We start from the raw sequence: 19,828 nt of genomic DNA, 5'->3' as shown, positions 1-19,828 counted from the left end.
TATCTTGTTAGGTATGCCAATTAGATCCCAACCATACCTAATGCTTTGCTGTAGTCATATTGCAGATAACTACCTGAAGGACTGCCTTCTTTGGAGTCCTCTTACATCAATCACTGAGTTTCTGGAAAAGGACACACTCAGGTACAAAGGGGCTCATGCCAGAACTTGCAGTCTTGTTTAGCAGACACTTCATCTACCCCAATTACTTGAAGATCACAGGACATAACTCAGTTGTCTTATTACCACCTTCTATCTCAAATCTATTATATCTATAGCTGTTTTTTAAAAATTTTTTAAATTGTAGATGGACATGATACCTTTATTTTATTTATTTATTTTTATGTGGTGCTGAGGATCCAACCCGGTACCTCACACGTACCAGTCAAGTGCTCTACCACTGAGCCACAATCCCAGCCCTATAGCTGTTTTTTTGAACTCCAAGTATCTCTGTGTTAAAGTATCACTGTGTCAATTTTCAATTTGCATAGTGGAAACTTCTTTTAACACTTTAGATGCCCTGTTCTTTAAAAAAAATAGGCAGTTATAGATATAATTGATTAAGGATTAAGATATTGAGGCTACATATCCTTAATGCATTTTAAATATCCACTTGCATATTGAGAAGGCAGTACAGGAAAGCCACTGAGGAACAAGCATTTGTTTTGGCATTTGTATGTTTACTTTGTTATTGCTCAGGTCTTATCAGCTTGTGAGCCTAAAAGGTTAAATGGCATGGTTTTATGTCATTTTGTAGGAGTGCATAGGATATATGGTACACTGTGGTGCACTTAGAGATTTTTTAATCAAAACTAAAATTTTTTTCTTGGTGTAGTCTTCTATAACATGGAGAATAGGAGTAGAGTTGGGTAGCTAAGGGTTTATTTAATTTTATTTGAGAAAGTGTAGTTCTTTTCCTCCTGGGGAGTAGGGAAGAAGACTTCTTGACCTTAAAATCCACACTGACCTGACTATTCTTTAATCCTTTACATCCCAAGTTTTCAATTCTATACAGGACCATGAGATGTAATGGATTAACTCTGTGATTTAGCTCTTTTGCCACTCCAGTCTTCTTTTTAGACACTGGATGGGACGTAGTGGAGTCACAAAAGGTGTTCCAGAGAGGATTCTTTCTAAGCTCTGGAACGTGTTTTTCATCCCTAATTCTAACAGTGAGCCTGTTGAATATTATGACACAAGTTTTGCAAATCAGGATGTCTCAGATAACAGAGGTTGTGGGGAATTTTAGATTATATTAACCAGTCAGATATCTAAGGCAAAAGTGATTAGAAGTGGCTCAGGAAATAGAAAGGAAATTAAAAGGCTTGGGATCTTTTGTTACTCCCAGTCATCGCTCAGTTCTATTCACTTTCCCTTCTAGCTTTTTCAAATGGCTTCTCTTAGTGGCAAACCCAGTTTTGGTACTGTGCAGGATTTGCATAGCAGGATGCACCCTGTCCTGACTGTGCCTTTAGATTTACATGGCCAAGAGGCAGCTCTGAAGCCATTGGATATATATTTTTTTTGTAAATGCAGTGTAGGTATAAAACTCTGAAGTACTGAAGATAGAGCTTCTATAATTCAGTTTAATATATACACGGTTTAATGTATAATAGGTAGGTATATATTAAAGTATATGATGGGTCTCAGAAATAATTTAGTCTAAACTCATCATTAATCAGATGAAAAAAACTCAAGTCCTAAAAAATTGTCATTAAAAACAACATTTTCATGAAGTGCAATCATGAAGTTTAGGGGAAACTTTAGTTAGGAAATACTTGTTATAGACACAGTGTGCAGAAGTGTTATCTGGCTTGACATGAAACTTAGTCTGATTTTTAGTATTTTTTTCTCTCTCAAGTAACAGTATCAGAAATATGAATATTAAAGGAAGTTCTAGGGGGACATGTAACTTTGTAGCTTGGATTTTTTTCTAAAGAATGTTGCATAAGAGGAGAGTAAGTGATGCTCAGTGTTTCTGGTTGGGTGCAATCACCTCTAGCTGAAATCTTCTTTTGGGAAAAATCCATGGTCTTCTCTCCTCTGCTACCCAGAGAGTCTCAGATGGCAAATAGCCCAAAGAAGTGGATAAGACTGAATTGATGGGCACACAGTCTGTTTCTCAGGCTATATCAACAAAGAATCATGTCTACCAAGTATCATCTCTGGTTCCCAAAATAAATAAATAAATAAATATTAAAAAGCCAGTGTAATATTATTGATTATTTGATAGCTTTTCAGTGTCCTGGGAAATTTCTATTAGCACAGTAAGCAGGGAGATGAGAGTTCTCAGAGAAAAATTGTAAGTCTAAGATTTCCTTTACTTCCCTAATATTTTCACATGAAAAAAATTTCAGTAGTATAGAAAGGTTGAAAGAATCATATGCTGAATACACATTTCTGCCACCTAGATTCTACAGTGTTAATATTGTGAGATAATTGCTTTATCATGTCTGAATAGACATATGTATAAAATACATTTTAATAAATAGTTTCTATTTTTGCTTGTTAGAACAACCGTTAAAGCTTGAGTTACACATCCATAGAAGCACATACACACATACTGTTCTTGGATCAGTGGTTACATCTTGTAAACAGTGATAACATGTTGTCTTTTGTAGAATTCAAGAAGAGGAATGGGATAAATACATCATCCCTGCCAAATCAGAGACTGAAAAATATAAAGTGAGCCGAACTTTCAGCTTCCTCATGAATAGGATGACTAGCCCTCGGAATAAATCCAAGGTAATCAAAGTTCTGAACCTGCTTCTACAAAAAATTGGTGGCTTCCTTCCTCAGCAATCAGTATAGTTTGCATTTTCCTTTAAAATTCACTCACCTTAGATTTTGCACACACCTTCCATATGGAATATCATCCAAGTCATTAAAATATTAAGGCAACCACATCCCGGTGCGTAGTACTGACTCTCACAGAAAACCCAGCCTGTGCCCCTCTAACCTCTGTGAGGATGACTCAGAGCTTTTCCCTTTTTGCTTTCCCCTCACCTTCCTGTGGCTGCTGGTTCTGAAGATGAAAAACAAGGATGCCAAAGACAAAGAGAAGCTGAATCGACATCAGTTTGTCCCAGGAACATTCTCTGGGGTTCTGCAGTGTTCAGCTTGTGATAAAACGCTCCAGGGGAAAGAGTCATTCCAGTGCTCCAGTAAGTTTTGGGGCTTAGTGTGCAATGTGTTTCGTCTCCTCAGCCATTAACTTCTCTGAGAATATAGCCATTGCTAAGCACATTTGCATAAACTTTCTTTTTAGTGCCTGGGAGTATGATTGAGAGATTTACCACACAAGAGCCATTAATGGTTAGAGTCAGGACATGTAGCGTGTAGTGCATAATAGGTAGCCTCCCTGAGCCCCAGGTTTGTCTACTTCACTGCCTACTTGATGTCTCCACCTGGATGTCTCCTCAGCATCTTAAGTGTTACAGGTCTAAAACTGGGCTCCTGATCTCCTCCGCTGTGCCTGCCTACAAGCTGACCCTCTCCATTAATGGCAACTCCATCCATCCAGTCAAATGCTCGTGCTGAACACTTCTGAGTACTATCTACACCTTCCTTTCTCCCACAACTTACATATAATCCTTCTGCAATTCCCTTGGCTCTATTTTTGAAGTATACATAAAGTCCAGCCACTTGCCACCCTTATCACTGCTATCAGTCTGATCTAAAGCCACCATTTCAACAACATTCTGACTTATCTTGAACTTTTACCACCTCGTCTCAAAGCATTGACCAGAATGAGCTTCTTAAGACATGAATCCCTGAATTCCAAGTCTTCCAGTGGCTCCCTGTATCCCTCTGAGTAAGGGCCAGAGCCATACCACGGCCCCACTGGATGGTCCCATTTCCTACTCTCACTTGCTCCTCTGCTCTGGCCACACTGGCATCTCTGCTGTTCTCCCAACATGCAAGGTACCTTGTACCCTAGGACCTTCCCTGGTCATTCGAATGACTTCAGCTGGCAATGCTCTTCCCTCAACTAGCCACGTGATTGCTTAGGTAACTCCATCTCAGTCAGAGCTTTGCCATCCACCCTGTGTCTGGCTCTTCTTTTCCCTCCCTCCTATAATATTTACCACCATCTAACTTGCTACATATTTTGTTTTACTGTTGGTCTCCTTTACTGTAACTTCTACAGGGGCTGAATTTTTGTCTGTTAAAAATGGCTTATATATAGTAAATATTTTTTGAATGAAAAATAATTCAGAGACAAAGAATTCAGGCCCAGTGAGGTGAGAGACATTTCATGGCATTTGTAGCCAGAATTAGGGGGACATTTGGGAGGTGGGGTGAGAGCACAAGGGGAAGAGAAGAGCAGGGAAGGGACATATAAAGTACTCTGCAACTTAAAGCGTTTATATCACTTGCAGTCATACATCTGATGGCAGCACAGTCAGCCTGTGGCCTTAAAGGTAGACCCAATGCTCCTCTCACACTTGACACTGCTTTCAGCGATGCCACGGTTACTGCGTGCTGGAACTTTGCTGCCCTTTCAGACTTGATTTCTTTCTTTTACTGGATCTGAAATGGCACCAGACCATTCAGATGTGTTTCAGTTTGTTAAAGGTTTGGAGATTTGCTCTGATTGCTGTCTGTTCATGGATTGCTACTGGCTTGCCTGCACTTCAGCAGTCAGCTCATCCGTGTGGTGGGCAGATGTTTCATAGGTTGTCACTTTGCCCTTTCTCATAGGACCTGATCCCTCCTATTGTGCCCCCTGCCACAACTAAGACCTCTCTCCCCACTATTTTCCATTCTCCTGATTCTCTGTTCAGTGTTTAACATCCATCTCTGCTTCTTCTTATGAAGCATCTGCACTACTTAACAGAAGTCTTGCTTTTGATGGAAACTCAGGGTCACTTTGCAATTTAGTCTGACGGTCTTTCCTCCTGCTTTCAGATTGAAATCCCTTCTTTAGGGAAGTGTTCTCTTTTCCATAGCAGCTACTCTTCTTTTTTACCCCTTGCTTGGTTTCCTTTGTCCTAACTCTGGGTGCCCTCCAAACTCATCTCTTGAGCATTTATTCATTTTCCCTTTATTATGTCTAAGAATAGTCACCCAGCCTTATGTTCTGAAATACCTGGCTTGGACCTCCTCCTCTCAGGTTCATGGTCTTCTTCCTCACCTTTTAGTTCCTCATATCCAGTTGCCTAGAGGCTGAGCACCGTGTAATTTGTGGTCACTTGAGAATGATGGCAGAATGACAGATATAAACCAAGACTGTCACAAGCACTCTGCTTATAGGGTGACCCTGTACATGGATGACTTCTCCCAGAGATGTCATCATCTCCTAGACCCAACACGTTGAAGTGGTAATCCACTTGGAAAAGGCGGTCCCCTGCTTGGGTCAATGGCACTGCAGTGATCCCACTTCCCTTTGGTCCTGCCCTGCCTGGGTCAATGTCCTTCCATCGTTCTTTCATTCTCCTTTTCACTGTTACCACTTGGGTAAGTTCCCATCCCACAGCTACAAGTGAATTGTGCTAGTTTCTCTCTCCGGGTGTTTTCACCTTCAGATGATGATGAATACTTCCACTGCCTTTATCAAAATGCCACTTTCATCGGTCCACATACACGTAGGGTCTTCTCTCTCTTTTGTTTACTGAAGTCTTTGCCCGGACACCCAGCCCCTGCCTCCTGGTCCCATGCTTTCCTCTTCAGCCTTAGTTGACCTCCTGAGGCCTTGTGAGTCCTTCATCTCCCACCACATGTGTTTTTCTGCCCCTGCCTTTGTGCTTATGATGAACTCCTGAGATGCACCTCCTCCTGCACATGGATCCAGATATCTTACCTCATCTTTGGAGGTCTTTTCTGTCTTCTGTGGTCCAAATTCCTGTCCATGACATTTGTGATATATTGCTCCTGTTCTATTTAGTACTGGGCTATGTAAGCCCCTCTAGCTTTTAACTACTAAAACAGACCAAGTTCTTTAAGGACTTTAATCACACAGTGACTCTAGGGTAGCCCCTGCTGCAGCCTTCCCAGAGTTGGCTCTTACACACTCAGGCCCAGTGAATGACTGATAAAGCCAAGGAACCAGGGCTTAATGAAAAGCAAACTTTTGTAGTAAACGAGATGTTGATTCACAATGGGTTGATACTGTGGATTGTGATGGAGGTTGCAGTGGAAGGTGGAAACTGCTAGAAGTACCTAAGATATATTTAGCTGTTAAAAGTTATTACTTTTTTAAAAAAAAATGGATTCAGATTCATAGAATATGTAAGATTTAAGGAGAAACTTGAAATTGTCTAAAATTTTACCACTTAGAGAAAATTGCTGTTGATATTTTGATGGAGTCCCGTCTAACCAAAAAATATTGTCAGCTTTTCATGCTGTTTTATTTGAAGATGATATCAAAGGTATTCATTTCTTGTTGCACATTTCAGTTTTTTCTAATTTTTTCACAAAATAAACATTCTTTTGCACATATCACTATCCACATTTTTTTACTATTCCTGTGGATTAGATTCCAAAATATATATGGGTCAAAGTGTATACTTGACTTTCTTCTTAATCCATGATTTTTTTAGAATTAGTTTTAAGATTTGTAGGTTTTTTTTTGTTTGTTTGTTTGTTTGTTTAAGAGGGGAGAAGGGCATTGGTGGTTTGGCTTTTGCTTATTAAGTTTTTACATTGGATAATAGGGTATGACAGAACAGTCTCTGCCAGGTAGATAATCATAGTCCATAGATGTGTTTTTGTTCTTAATAATAAGGTTATTATTTCTAATCTTAAAACATGATATGATGTGAAACAACATGTAAGTTTTCAAAATCCTGGTGTCCCTTTTTTCTCTGTTAAGAGTTGCTAATTTTTCACAAAAATTATATTTCTATGAAATTCTCCATGTTTATAAATAGGTTTCCCTGCTTATATTTTGTTATTACCTTATCCTGGTATGTAGAAGTTAAAAAAGCACACCTTCATTGCAGATTTAACTGAAAACTGCCCTTTTAACCCCATTACATGTCTTTTATGACAAATTTTCCTTTGTCTGAGATGAACATTTCTTTTGCTTTCCTCTTCTTTGCATTTCCCTTTCCTGTCCCTGTGGTTCTGATTTGGGGTGTGTGCCTTTAATTTAACTAGAGGTGATCTGCGAGGCAACTGAAGGAGCTTGTTTTATAGCAAAGAGTTTTCCTTATTTACATTTAATCTTACTGCTTTCAACTATCCTTTATGGCTCCTTGCTGTTTTCCTTGATGTCTGGCTGAGCTATTTAGACCATGTGTCCTTTGCTTTTATCTTCTCACAGGATTTGGCACAATACCCTCTTTTAATATTTACTAATGATGGCTTTAAGGCTGTGTAAGGCTAATAATTTAATGCTCTTTTATTTGCCTTCTGTTTACCCTTTCCCCCAACCTCTGTTAATATACTGAGTTAATTATTATAATTATTATATTACTTTTTATATTGTCTGTTTAATCTTTCAAGAATAATTTCTATTTCAAGAAAAATTTGACATTTTTATTCCTTTCTATGTCTCTACACTCAACAACTTTTAGATGTGCTTCGTTTTGCACTTTTTTTTTTTTTTTAACTACAACCAATCTATTCTTTTTTGGGGGGGCAGGGTACTGGGGATTAAACTCAAGGGCATTCTCGCAGTTGCTGAGACTGGCTTCGAACTTGCAATCCTCCTGCCTAGGCCGCCGGAGACCTGGGATTACAGATGTGTGCCACCGTGCCCAGCACCAGACTATTCTTGAACTCTTCCTTTTGACTCTGCTCTCAGTTGGCTGGAACAGGATTGCTCTGTTTTCTGAAATCTTGTGTAGGGAAGGGAGTTCTCTTTGCTCATTCACACAGCAACTTACCTAGCTAAATAACATCTGGGACCACAGTCTTCCTTGCTCCCTCACTGGTCCTGCTTGAGCTCTTCCTATTGTAGTGGCAAAGTCCCTGGCTGCCTGACTGGACTCTGGTGACCTCCTCTTTCTGCTTGGATGCTTGAGGACTTAAACATTTTTAACATGGGTATTGTCAGAATGTGTCTGTGGGATAGTTATCATTTAGTTCTTTTTCTTGGAAAACATGGAGACCTTTGATGTGCCCCTTGGAGTGTGTTTTGGGCATTATGGTTGATGTTTTGGATCTTGGACTGTCGTTGCTTCTGATCTGCTTTTTTTGATTTCCTCCTTGGGAAGCATGGCCTCTGATATCTGGCGTATTTTGGTGGCGTCTTTCGGTGGCGTCTTCCTGTGGCGTCTTCCTGTCTTCTCCACACTCAGGAGGGAATCTTTCAAGGGTGACTTCTAGCATGGGCCTTTGATAATTTTGTCACACAGATCCAACCCATCTTGTCAGCTGAAGCTCTGCTCTTCCTCAACCCCGTCCGCACTCCCCACGTGTCTCACAAAGCTCCCTTTTCCTCTTACTCCACTGACCTGTTTTCACATCCTGTTCTCCTTTCTGGGCCTTGTCTTCTGTCTTTCTTTCAAGTATCTACATTTTTCTTTTCTAGTTCTGGACTTTATATTCAGTGACTTGCTCTTTCCTTGTGTTTCAGTATCACTTAGTACTGTGGAACCTCAGGGCGTCTACTGTTTTCTTTTTCCTTTTATTTTCTTGCTCAGTGGATTTGCCAGGAGGGCCAGTACATAGTGTGGCTTTGGCTCTGCTCCTAGGCCACAGGGGTGGTGGCTAAAAATGCCCATTCACACCTGCAGCTCAAGAACAGTTGTGGGGTTCCACATCTCACCCAGTTCACAGTGGATTATTAGCTCTTACCCAGCATGGCGTTGATGGGCTCAACTGGCATCTTCTACCCCCACAGAAAGATGCCTGCTAAAGGAGTTTCTGAGCCATCACAAGCTTGTCCAGCTAAGATGTAGTATGTGGGTGGGTGAAGTGAGAGGGCAGGGTGGGTGGTGGCGAGGCAGGAGGGAGGAGAGAGAAGGAAGACAGCAGCTTGGCAGAAAGCAGTCCCCAGGTGGCACGGCTTTCCCTGGAGACAGCATGGTCTCTGGTTCTGTGGGCAGAGGGTGGCAGGGGGAAGGGAGGGTTTCCTTGTCTTCAAGTGAGATGAGGCCACATGGCTTTACGCTGTTTCCTGATGTAAAACCAAGGCAAGTGGCTAACTTTTCTTTCTGAATTTGGCTATCTTAAACTTCTAGTTAGGAATTCTTTTTGGAGCCTGACGATAGACCCCCCACCCCAGGATTGTTTGTTTTCTTTGTTTCCATCCTCCTGGTCTTTTTACCTGGTATAGGAGTGGGAGATTGCTATCAGCTAGGAATCAGAAATCCCTTCAAAGTATAATGTATAGAATAGGAAATTCATTCTCAGGCAGAGACAGAAGTGCCTAAGGTACATAATTCTAGGTTTCATAATTGATAAGATAATTGCAGAAGATTAAAAATATCTCCAAGAAATCAAAATTTCAATACTGTTCTTGTGCTTGGGTGGAGTTATATGTGATTTAAGTATTTGTCTCTCCTTAAGTTTTCTAAATATTTCTAGCACTTAAATGTTATTTTTATAGTGACTAGTAAAAGCACTAGTCAGTCTTACTCATTTTAGATTCATGTAAATAAGATGGTGTCTTTTGAATCTTTTCCTTTTATTTCAGACTGTAATGCAAATGTACATAAGAGTTGTAAAGATGCCATGCCTCCATGCACCAAGGTAATCTCTCAGTCCCGGCTGAATATACATGTCTATATCCTATTACCCGTTTTGAGATTTAACTTTTATTCTACCTAGATTTATTTCTACAGTGATCATTGTAGTGAGAACACATGCTCAAGGTATATGGTTATTTACTTAACTGTACACATTTAGAAATGGAGGGAATCCCAAGTTTAGCCATTTGTGTTGCGTGGTGTGGGTGTGGTGTGTGTTGGTCAGGCTTCCTGTCGAGACCTGCTTGCTTTGCCAGTTCCAATCCTGAGTATTCCTAAATGAAGAACAGAGCAGTAATTCTCAAACATGAGCAACACAAGAATTACCAGGAAGACTTATTAAAACTTCAGACTTTGGGGCCCTACTCCCACAATCTCTAATTCTGTAGGTCTAAATGGGGCTGAGAATGTGTATTTATAACACATTCCCAGGATTTGCCGATGCTGCTGGGGCCCCACTTGGAGGCTGCTGGACTAGAGGAATATTCTCTGTCTTTGGGGTGAGCTTGCATGGATGGAGGGATCTGAGATTCTGTTCCTTTCTCCCCATTCCACATTATGTCAGAAGTGCATGATGTTTCTTAAGAGGGGAATTTGGAGTTTCAAACCTCTGCGTTAACTGAAATGCATATTGTGTGGGGTCACACAGCTGAGGGCTGTTCTAGAAGGTGATGCTTTGGTACTGGGTGGTCACCTCCTGCAATTAGGAACACAGGAATAGAAAGGAGTAAGAGGAGGAAGGTAGTATTGGTAGGAGCTCCTCTTTCACCCAGGTCTGAACACAGGAACTGAAGATTTCTAGTGGCCCTGAGGCTTTTAATGAAATTGAGCATTTATGAGGCTCACCTTTGTTATTACTTGCACATTGCATTGTTGATACACTTAGCTCTGCATTGCATTTAATGTCTTTTTGAGTTCCTCTTTGTTCAAAATAAAGTAAGAAAAATGATACAGATAAGAATTCTGTTCTGCGTAACTGTGCACATTCTTGTAGCCCACTACTGCTTTAATCTTATTTTATGTGTTTCTAATATTCTTTACCAGAAATTCCAAGAGAAATATAACAAGAACAAACCACAGACCATCCATGGAAGTAAGTGATGTGGAAAATGACAAGAACTTTAAAAGATAATACATACCACACATTTTTCCATTGTAAAAATACCTCTTGCTTTTGTTTTCTCATTTGCCCAATATTTTTCTTCTTTCATAACATATGCTTGGCATAATTTTTGGTTAGGCAGAGAGATTAAGAAGGATATAAACTTCTATGCCAGCCAGAGAGCTTTTGAATAGTATAAACAGTATGATCTTTCATACTAGAGAGGAAAATAAGGAAAAGTTATCATCTGATTGCCTCAGTTTTCAGATGCCATCTAGTACAATAGACTGTATTGATTTAATAACCTTTTGAGGAAAAAGAGACTACATTAAATGTACATAATTTTGTGTTTTCCTTAGCAGAGGCATATATTTATCTATGCAGATATGTTTCACATTCTTCTTAAGAATGACAAAGTTTGGTGAAAAAAATAATGTTTGAGTTTAGAGTTTGCTCTCAAGCCCAAGATCCTTATGAGTCCCTGTTGTCCATTATCATGGCAACTTGGTACTCTGAAGCTATGAACTCATTAGCACCTTTGGGATGATGGTGAAATTACAAAGATACTGGAGTTTTGTTTGTATATTTTGAAATTTGCTAGTTCTGTTTTTTTCCATTGCTGAAATTTAAAGTTTCTCTTGGAAGTAATTGTGACCTTTGAGAGTTGTTTGCATTTACATGCAAGAACCAGTCACATTCATGTCTCCTAAGTTTAAAAATGATTTGCTTTATTGTGAGAGATTTTGCCATTTCTTCTACCTGAAGTTTTGTTGCATGACGTGTGGCAGGAACTTCAAGTGCATTTCAATGCTATAAGAGAATGTGACTGATATTTTGAAAACCACTTCAACTGGGGGACAACTAGGTATGCAAAGTCATGGAAACCTGCCACTGGGTGTGATATTACACAGGTTAAGTTAGTGGAGGCAGTAACAACTGTCATTTCACTTACTCTCTTACCTTGACTTCAGAAGTCTCTTGACATCAGTTGTAAATGGAGATTTGGTAAAGTCAAATGTGAGAATAAAACACATCTTAGAATTGATAAAATATCGTATAATCCTTCTCCTGACTTGATAATCATGAGAACAAATCACACATATGTACAATCCTTTATAATATCCCAGAATCTGTGAACTTCCCCCCTTTTGCCTGGAAATGTGTATACTACAACTATAATAGTATGGGACTGAAATATTTTCAGAGAGTCATTTATGGTTCACATCAAATGTAAATATATCTATTTATGTCTAGAACATTCTAGAACTGGCCATAAAAGTATGGAAGCACCATTTAGTTTTCAATATGTGAAAAGAGAGCAGCGCAGCTGCGTTTGCAGGTTTTCTTTGCTTGGACTTCATATACCATGGAGAATAATCTCCCCAGCATCATTCCATTCCATTGACATGCCCTCCCTGTGTGTATGCTTGTTTACACACACAGTATGCATTCTAGTAACAGTGCTAATAACACCCTGCATCTATTTAAAGCTCACTTTAAGGAATACAAGCAGTGGTTTATGGGAGGGCTGCCCAGTGTTTCCCCATTCCATTTCCTCCTTTGCTTATGTCATTCCAAACACCCACAATCTCCAAGTGGAAATGCAGCCGTAGGCCTGAAGCATGGTGTCAGGACAGCCTGAGAAGGAAGGGGCATTTGAAGCAAATGTCAGGATGTAGTAAGGAGACCAGCTTTAAGTCTGGGCATGCGACATCTCAGAAGTGGCTGTTTGACGGTTTACCTTTCTGGCTTTAAAGTGGCTTTCTTTACTTGTCATTGTGAAAACCACATGAAGTTTGCATTCTGATTTCCAGGTTCTTCAGTAAGAGACATCCCCCAGCCTGGGCTGTCTCTGCACCCTTCGTCCTCCATGCCTATCGGATTGCCAGCTGGAAGGAAGGACACTGCAGGGCATGTCCATCCATTGTCCAGAAGTGTTCCAGGCACCACATTGGAAAGGTAAGGCTCAACCTGTTGTCTCACTTATGTGGCTCAGACAGGCTGCTGGAACTAACTCCTCGCCCCTCCCTCCCTTGCAGTTTCAGGAGATCAGGGACATCCTTGGAGTCTGAAGGTGACAGTAACAACTGGCGAAGCAGGTCTCACTCCGATGAACTGCTACAGTCCATGGGCTCTTCTCCCTCCACAGAGTCTTTCATGATGGAAGGTGAGGAGAAGGTGCATTTCCATTTACTGGTGCTTCTGTGAGCATTTGATGAAATGAATGTTTTAAAAAAATTTTTTTTAGTTGTAGACAGACACAACACCTTTATTTCATTTATTCATTTTATGTGGTGCTGAGGATCGAACCCAGTGACTCACACATGCAAGGCAAGCGCTCTACCACTGAGCCCCAGTCCTAGCCCTGAAATTAATTTTTTTCTGGAGAATATTCTTATGTTCTTTTAAAAAGAAATCTGTTTCTTGGTGTCTCTTTGCTATAGGTTCTACTTTTAAAAAGAAAGAATTTATTCTCAAGGAAATTCCTGAGTAGTGCTCAGGAATATGTTGCAAATTTTAAAAGGACATAGTCCCCAAAAGAATAGGCAGTGAACACAACAAAGAGAGTGAAGTACATTGTGTGTTTAGCACTAAAAAATGTTTTACAGATATTGATGGATTGAAATGGCTCCTAGGTGAAAAGACATACTTTAATTTGTTAAGCTTGGTCTTGCCTGGCTCTCTCAGATACTTTTCCCACTGTTGCATTCACTTGTAGGGGAATAAAAACATTTTTAAAGCATATTTTACAGGACAGTTTTGAATATGGAGAATTGACTTTTGTATCCAAGTTGAAGTGAAGGGAAACCAAACGGAAAGAGAATATTGACAAGAGAGGAGTGCACTCTGCTCCAGGAAACTCTTTCTTTAAATCCTTTGTCATCTCATCTTTATTGCTAGGAGTTAGAATCTCTCCAATGAGTTCTGTTTAGGGATAATAAGGTTGAGTTTTCCTGAAGGGCATTTGTGTATGTGTACCAAAATTCTATCAGGAAAATTTTTACTCCCCTGAGAGTCAAATCTTTACAATCTGCTTGGTGTCTTTCCAAGCCACAGAGCAAACCAAGTGGACAAGTTCCAAATTCAGATCTGAGTAAACAGCAAAATAGCCTACAAAAGAAATCAGTGAGTTTGAGGTCCTATAGGCACATTTTGGATTCCAAAGGTTATGCCAAATAAAACTAAAATAGAGAAAGCCCAAACAAATTTACCATCAGTTTTCTCTCCCCCGCCCCACATATGCAATCGCTATTTTAATATTCATTTCTTCTTTGCTTACATGAAAGCTATCTTGATTTGAACCATTTCATCCTCTGTTTCTCAGTGTCTTGACTCTGCATGCCAATATTCTGGCTGTGTTCATAGTAGGTTTTTTTACCGTGCTGAACCTGTAAACAATACTTGAAAGTTCTGTCCGAGCTGTGTGTGTTATTGTGCTTGTGTTTTCTAAACGCATATTAGATGTTGTGGATTCTTCTCTGTGGAGTGACCTCAGCAATGATGCCCAGGAGTTTGAAGCAGAATCCTGGAGTCTTGTGGTGGATCCTTCATTTTGCAGTAAGCAGGAGAAGGATGTCATTAAAAGACAGGACGTCATTTTTGGTAAGCATTTCAAAAATATCCTGGGGCTGCTGAAGCAGTGTGATTCAGAGGAAAGAGCATGGAATCCCAGCTTTACCATTTTCTAGTGGTCTGATCTCAGACAAATTATTTTACTCTTCTAGATCTCAGTTTCTTCACCTATAGTTTGGGTATAATGATACTCATGTTTAAAAAGTTGATGTGAGGCCCTGGGTTCAATCCTGAGTGTTATAAAAAAACAAATCAGACAAAGACATGTTGTGAGGCTTAAATGGGGTATTATATGTACCTGGTATAAAACAGATTTTATTTCCCATACCTTTTTCAGAATTACTTAGGCTTGGCCTACACTTTCTTACCTGTTTTACATAATAATTACAGTGAATTTTCACATATTTAAGGTAGGGAAAGCAGGGCTCCAGGGTCCCATAAATATATAGTTAGGACCATATTTGACCAGTGCTGCAGTCCTGAGTATAGAATTCAACTGTGGTGAGATTTCAGTATTTCATGCTATATGGAGTGAAGTTAATCTGAAATAGGGGAAGTTAAATTATAGTCTAATTTAGAAAAAAATGAAATGTTTTTAAAGAAATTTTAAGTATAAAGTGTATGCTAAAAGGTAATTCAAGAAGAAACCCTACTTTAAAGATGAACTTTGTAACAGGCTTTTCTTTTCCCTGACCCTGTGTTTGCAAGTTCTCTGGCAAGGAGGCCACCTTTGCACCTGTGTCAGGTGACAGGCAGGTCAGGTGAGGGATGAATGTGCTTTAGAACCTGCCAGGGGCTGTGGGTGTGGGAGACCATTGGGAAAGGAAGGTGCTATCCTTTTTAGTATTTCTCAATCATTTGTATTATACTGTCCTTCTTTTTCAATTACCCATCAATTTTGCATATTTGTTAAAAATAATCTAAGTCATTTGGGTTGTGGATTATTATATATAATGTGGCCTTTGGTTTCAGAAAGGCAAAATCTCTCACCCTCTTTTCCTCATTGTTTCCCTTTTAAAGATGAGGATAATTGTTCCTATTTGGGGGGTCCAAATGGCAAATGAATTAAAGGATCAAGTGAAATGATGTGGATAAGTGCTTAGTACAGAAGAGGCACTAAAAATACAGCAGGAAATAATAATTTTGTAAAGTCAGTGGATTCCCAGGGAAAGAGATATTTGTTTATGATACAATAATAAGGCTATATTTAGACTTATTTACTCTGCAAGGCTGATATTTTAGATTCTTTCCCAAAACATACAGCAAATTTGGGAAATACATATACAGAATTTGTATTTCTAGTATTCCCACAGTTATTATTTTTTTCATGATGCATTTTAAAAATCAAGATGTCATTTCATACAATAAGATCCACCACATGCAGTGTACGATCTAATGGTTTTTGTGAATTAATGATGTTGTGCTATCATCTAACTCCAGAACATTTGTATTGCTTTGAATGTTCGTGTGGTAGCCTCTCCCCTTTATCTTTTCCAGTAGCATCTAGCAACTACTAATCTACTCTCTGTCCCTAAGGATTTGCCTCTGTTGGACATTTAGCAACATATGGTCTTTGCAAATAGCTCCTGCCACTTAGCATAATGCTTTCAAGGTTCATCCTAGTTGTAATACATATCAGCACTCCGTTCCTTTTTATGGCTAATATTCTTTTTTGTTTAATCATTGGTTGATGGACATTTTGGGTTGTTTCCACTTTGGGGGTCATATGGTAACTGCTGGACTGCCTTCCAAAGTGGCAATGCCATTTTACGTTCTTTCTAGCAGTACGTGAGGGTTCCACTTTCTCCACATCCTTGCCAATCCTTGTTTATGGTCCATCTTTTCTCATTATATTTATCCTAGTATGTGTGAAGTAGTGTCTTATTTTGGTTTTATTTCATTTCCTCTATGGTTAATGATATTGAGCATCTTTCCTCCTCCATCTCCTCTTCCAATTCTCTTCTCCTTCTCCTTCTTCTTGGTGGTGCCAGGATCTAACCCAGAGCTTTTCATACCAGGCAAGTGATGTACCACTGAACCATACCCAGCCCTCTCAAGCATCATTTTATGTGCTGTCAACCATTTTCATGCCTCATTTGAGAAACATCTATTCAAATATTTTTGCCTATTTTCCCCCATTTTTGAGTTATGTTTTTTCTATATGTTGGATATAAGTCCCTTATCACATATGTAATTTGAAAGATTTTTTTCTATTCTGAGGGTCATCTTTTTCATTTTCTTTGGTGTCCTGTCATTGTAATGTATCATTTTTCTCTAGAGAAAGTGGTATTTTGGGAACATCCTGCAGTAGAAAGAACCTTCTGTTGTCTGCATTGATGGACTTTATTATATTTAGTTCAAGTAAATTCACCAATTAACTTGTGTACTATTAATTGTGCTTTCACTCAATGCAAAAACCAAAGAAAAAAAGAAACAGACTCCAGCAAACTAATATATTTTTAGAGCATTCAGGTTGGAATAGGACCTAGTTCCTAGTGGAAGGACTTGAAGTTGCTAGTTAGTTGTAAGAGTTCCAGATATGTTTGTTATGTGTCATAATTGACTTCCATATGTATCTTCTTTTACTGTCTGGAAAAAAGAAAATAGTTTAATATTTTGAGCTTAAGTTAAATGTGTAACCAATGCTGACTTTCATATTGGAAGACATGTTCTTATTCTTCCTAAACATTTCTTCTTTCTTATTTGCATAATGTGGAGTGTTGAGCTGCTGATTTGGTACAACAGTGACACTTGTGTTTTAAAGTTTGTTTAGAACACATTTCTGCTGACACCTTTCAGAGCTAATGCAAACAGAAATGCATCACATCCAGACCCTGCTCATCATGTCTGAGATCTTCAGGAAAGGCATGAAGGAGGAACTGCAGCTGGACCACAGCACTGTGGATAAAATCTTCCCCTGTTTAGATGAGCTGCTCGAAATCCACAGGCATTTCTTCTACTGTATGAAGGAACGCAGGCAGGAATCCTGTATTGACAATGACAGGAATTTTGTAATCAACCAAATTGGAGATATTTTGGTACAACAGGTAAGAAAAGTTTAAAGGCCCTAAATGTAAAACCCAGCTATAAAACCTAAAGAGAAAGGAAGTTGATTTCATTACAACTATTGCCAGATGGTTTGGTTGGTTTTCTTTTATTTGGTGTTGATTTGTAGGATGGTTGTCAGAGAGATTCCAACAGCCAATGACTTGACTCCTCTGTGTCACTGAACCTGGCTGGATTATCTCCTACCCCATTGCTGCCTCCACCAGGAGTTGCAATCATAAATTAACCTCTGATGAATGACCTACTTAGACTTTTTGATGTGATGTGCTCTCTGATAACACAGCTTCCAGTGGACTGTGATGGTCTCACTGACGTCTCCTGGACAAATATTGGCTCATTTCAGGGAGAGTGAGGGAAATCTGTTATCATTAAAGCTCTAAAGTTCCTGTCCTGGGAACAAGGTGAGCAAACATCATTTCAAGTGCTTGGAGATGCTTGAAGCATAGTGAGAAGCGCTGTGTCCTCTGCTAATATAGTAATGGCAACCACCTGCTACTTGACAATGGTGTGCCCTGCCCTCCATGTCTCTGAAGGACTTATTAAAAAACATGCTCATAGAAAGGTGTAATAACTAGTATTAAGTGGTTCCTATATGGCAGGCAATTTTAGAATGCTTTCACAGGTGCCTCATTTAACTTTCATGACACTGTGATGTCGATATTGTTTTTCCCATTGCGTAAGTAGTGACTTTCTTTAGTCGTAACATACCTCATAGGTTACATAACTGGGATTCGAATCAAAATCTGCTCTTTGATCAAGACAACCTAACAATGTGATGTCTTGGAAGATCCATGGTGACATTCTGGGGAAGGTTTTGCCATTATGAGACCATAAGTCCCAGTGAGACAGGGATTCTTGTCTATTTGGTTACTACTGTCTTTAAGCACCTAGAGCAGTGCTTGGTACTATGATGTTTATTGAATGAATGGGTCACTTCAGAAAGTTGCCTTAAATACCTGGGGAAAAACCTGGAGATCTATCTATAATGGCTTTAGTATAGCATTTCCTAGGTTGATTCCAAAATGCCATTTTCTCAAAAAATATTTTTGAAGCAGTTTCATACTGTCACATGTGGCAATGGAATTAAGCTGTTGTTCTGTATTCTAAAAATAGAGGTGTTAAGTTCATTGATATAAATATACTTAAATACAAATATTTTAATGCACGAAAACAAAACTTAAGATTTGTTGCCCAATAGCTATGTCTACATATCTAACAATGTAAAAGTCTACATCATAATAACAGTTTTTGATCAAAGAGATGTCTGCTTTGCAGATTAAAACCCTAGACCTATTCTATCCTCCTAATTCACCAGAAAGGTATGGTGCCAAGTAGCAAGGCCAAGTTAAGCAACTCTAAAGTACTCTGCAAGATGGTTTAAATAAAAATGTCTGAATGTGTCTAAGTGAACTTGAAATTGAGTATATTTTAAAATGAAAAGCAAGATCTTAATTTTGTCATTTGAAATTATTGGCATATTCTTCTCCTTGATACAAATAATCTTTATTTTACTGTTTTAATTCTAATCATTTAAACCATTTTTGTTCTTCAATTCCTTTGCATAGTTAACAAATATTACACATCTCTAAGTTCTATATTTATTTAATTTTTGTGAATAAACCTAGGGCCAAAATTGAGAACAAGATTTAGAAAGTTGTCTGCCACTAAGGATAAACCTGGTGGTCTTTTAGATGAAGCACACACTTCCTTTAGGGGAAAGAACCTTGGTATTCAGAAAAAAGGACTCAGTCTGCTTTGTGTTCTAGTTATTGGCCATGCATAGTAGGTGTGGAAAGGGGAACCCTAATGCTTTGTAAATAAAAGTTTTTCCTGAGGAATAAACTATCTTCATCCTCAGATAATGAATACATTGGGTGTAGAAGAGACAGGCTGTTTAAGGGTGTGTGAGAGGTGAGTTTGGGTAAATCCCACAGTCTAACCATGGAGACTTCATATGATCTCTGAGACTAGGCTGGGATATGATGCGATTTGATATGTGGGAACTCTTGATGTTGGAGAGAAATTGTGGACAGGAGGAATTTCATCTAAAACAATAGTTTTCCAACTTCAGGTACATAAAGATCACTTGCAGATTGTTAGAAATGAGGAATGTGCTTTAACTCTCCGTGGTTTTGTTTCCATGGGATTGGGGTGAGGTCTTGGGTTTGGCATTTAAAAGTCTTTATTCGCTGGGGAGATAGCTCAGTTGATAGAGTGCTTGCCTTGTAAGCACTAAGGCCCTGGGTTTGATCCCTAGCACCCAAAAAAAAAAAAAAAGAAGTATCACTAAAAGTCTTTATTTATTTATTTATTTTGATACCAGGGATTGAACCAAGGGGTCCTTAACCACTGAGCCACATCCCCAGCCCTTTTTATTTTAAGATAGTGTTGACTCGCTAAGTTTCTTAAACCTTTTAAGTTGCTGAGGCTGAGTTTGAACCTGAAATCCTCC

At 39.1% G+C, this 19,828-nt stretch overlaps 1 protein-coding gene across 5 annotated transcripts in view; it reads left to right on the top strand.

Moving 5' to 3' along the window:
* The window catches only part of Arhgef28 (Rho guanine nucleotide exchange factor 28), a 309,587-nt gene that overhangs the window by 226,964 nt on the left and 62,795 nt on the right, over positions 1 to 19,828 (top strand). For all 5 annotated transcript variants that reach the window (XM_047556977.1, XM_047556976.1, XM_047556975.1 and 2 more), the window contains 8 exons: positions 2,619 to 2,742; positions 3,029 to 3,161; positions 9,584 to 9,639; positions 10,680 to 10,728; positions 12,552 to 12,696; positions 12,777 to 12,904; positions 14,200 to 14,340; positions 17,110 to 17,357. In XM_047556977.1, coding sequence (XP_047412933.1) covers positions 2,619 to 2,742; positions 3,029 to 3,161; positions 9,584 to 9,639; positions 10,680 to 10,728; positions 12,552 to 12,696; positions 12,777 to 12,904; positions 14,200 to 14,340; positions 17,110 to 17,357 — 1,024 coding nt within the window. The remainder of the gene's footprint in view (positions 1 to 2,618; positions 2,743 to 3,028; positions 3,162 to 9,583; positions 9,640 to 10,679; positions 10,729 to 12,551; positions 12,697 to 12,776; positions 12,905 to 14,199; positions 14,341 to 17,109; positions 17,358 to 19,828) is intronic.

Source organism: Sciurus carolinensis, chromosome 6 (genome assembly GCF_902686445.1).
Source record: "Sciurus carolinensis chromosome 6, mSciCar1.2, whole genome shotgun sequence".
Classification (NCBI taxonomy): Eukaryota; Metazoa; Chordata; class Mammalia; order Rodentia; family Sciuridae; genus Sciurus; species Sciurus carolinensis.
This window is presented reverse-complemented; position numbering and strand designations above follow the sequence as displayed.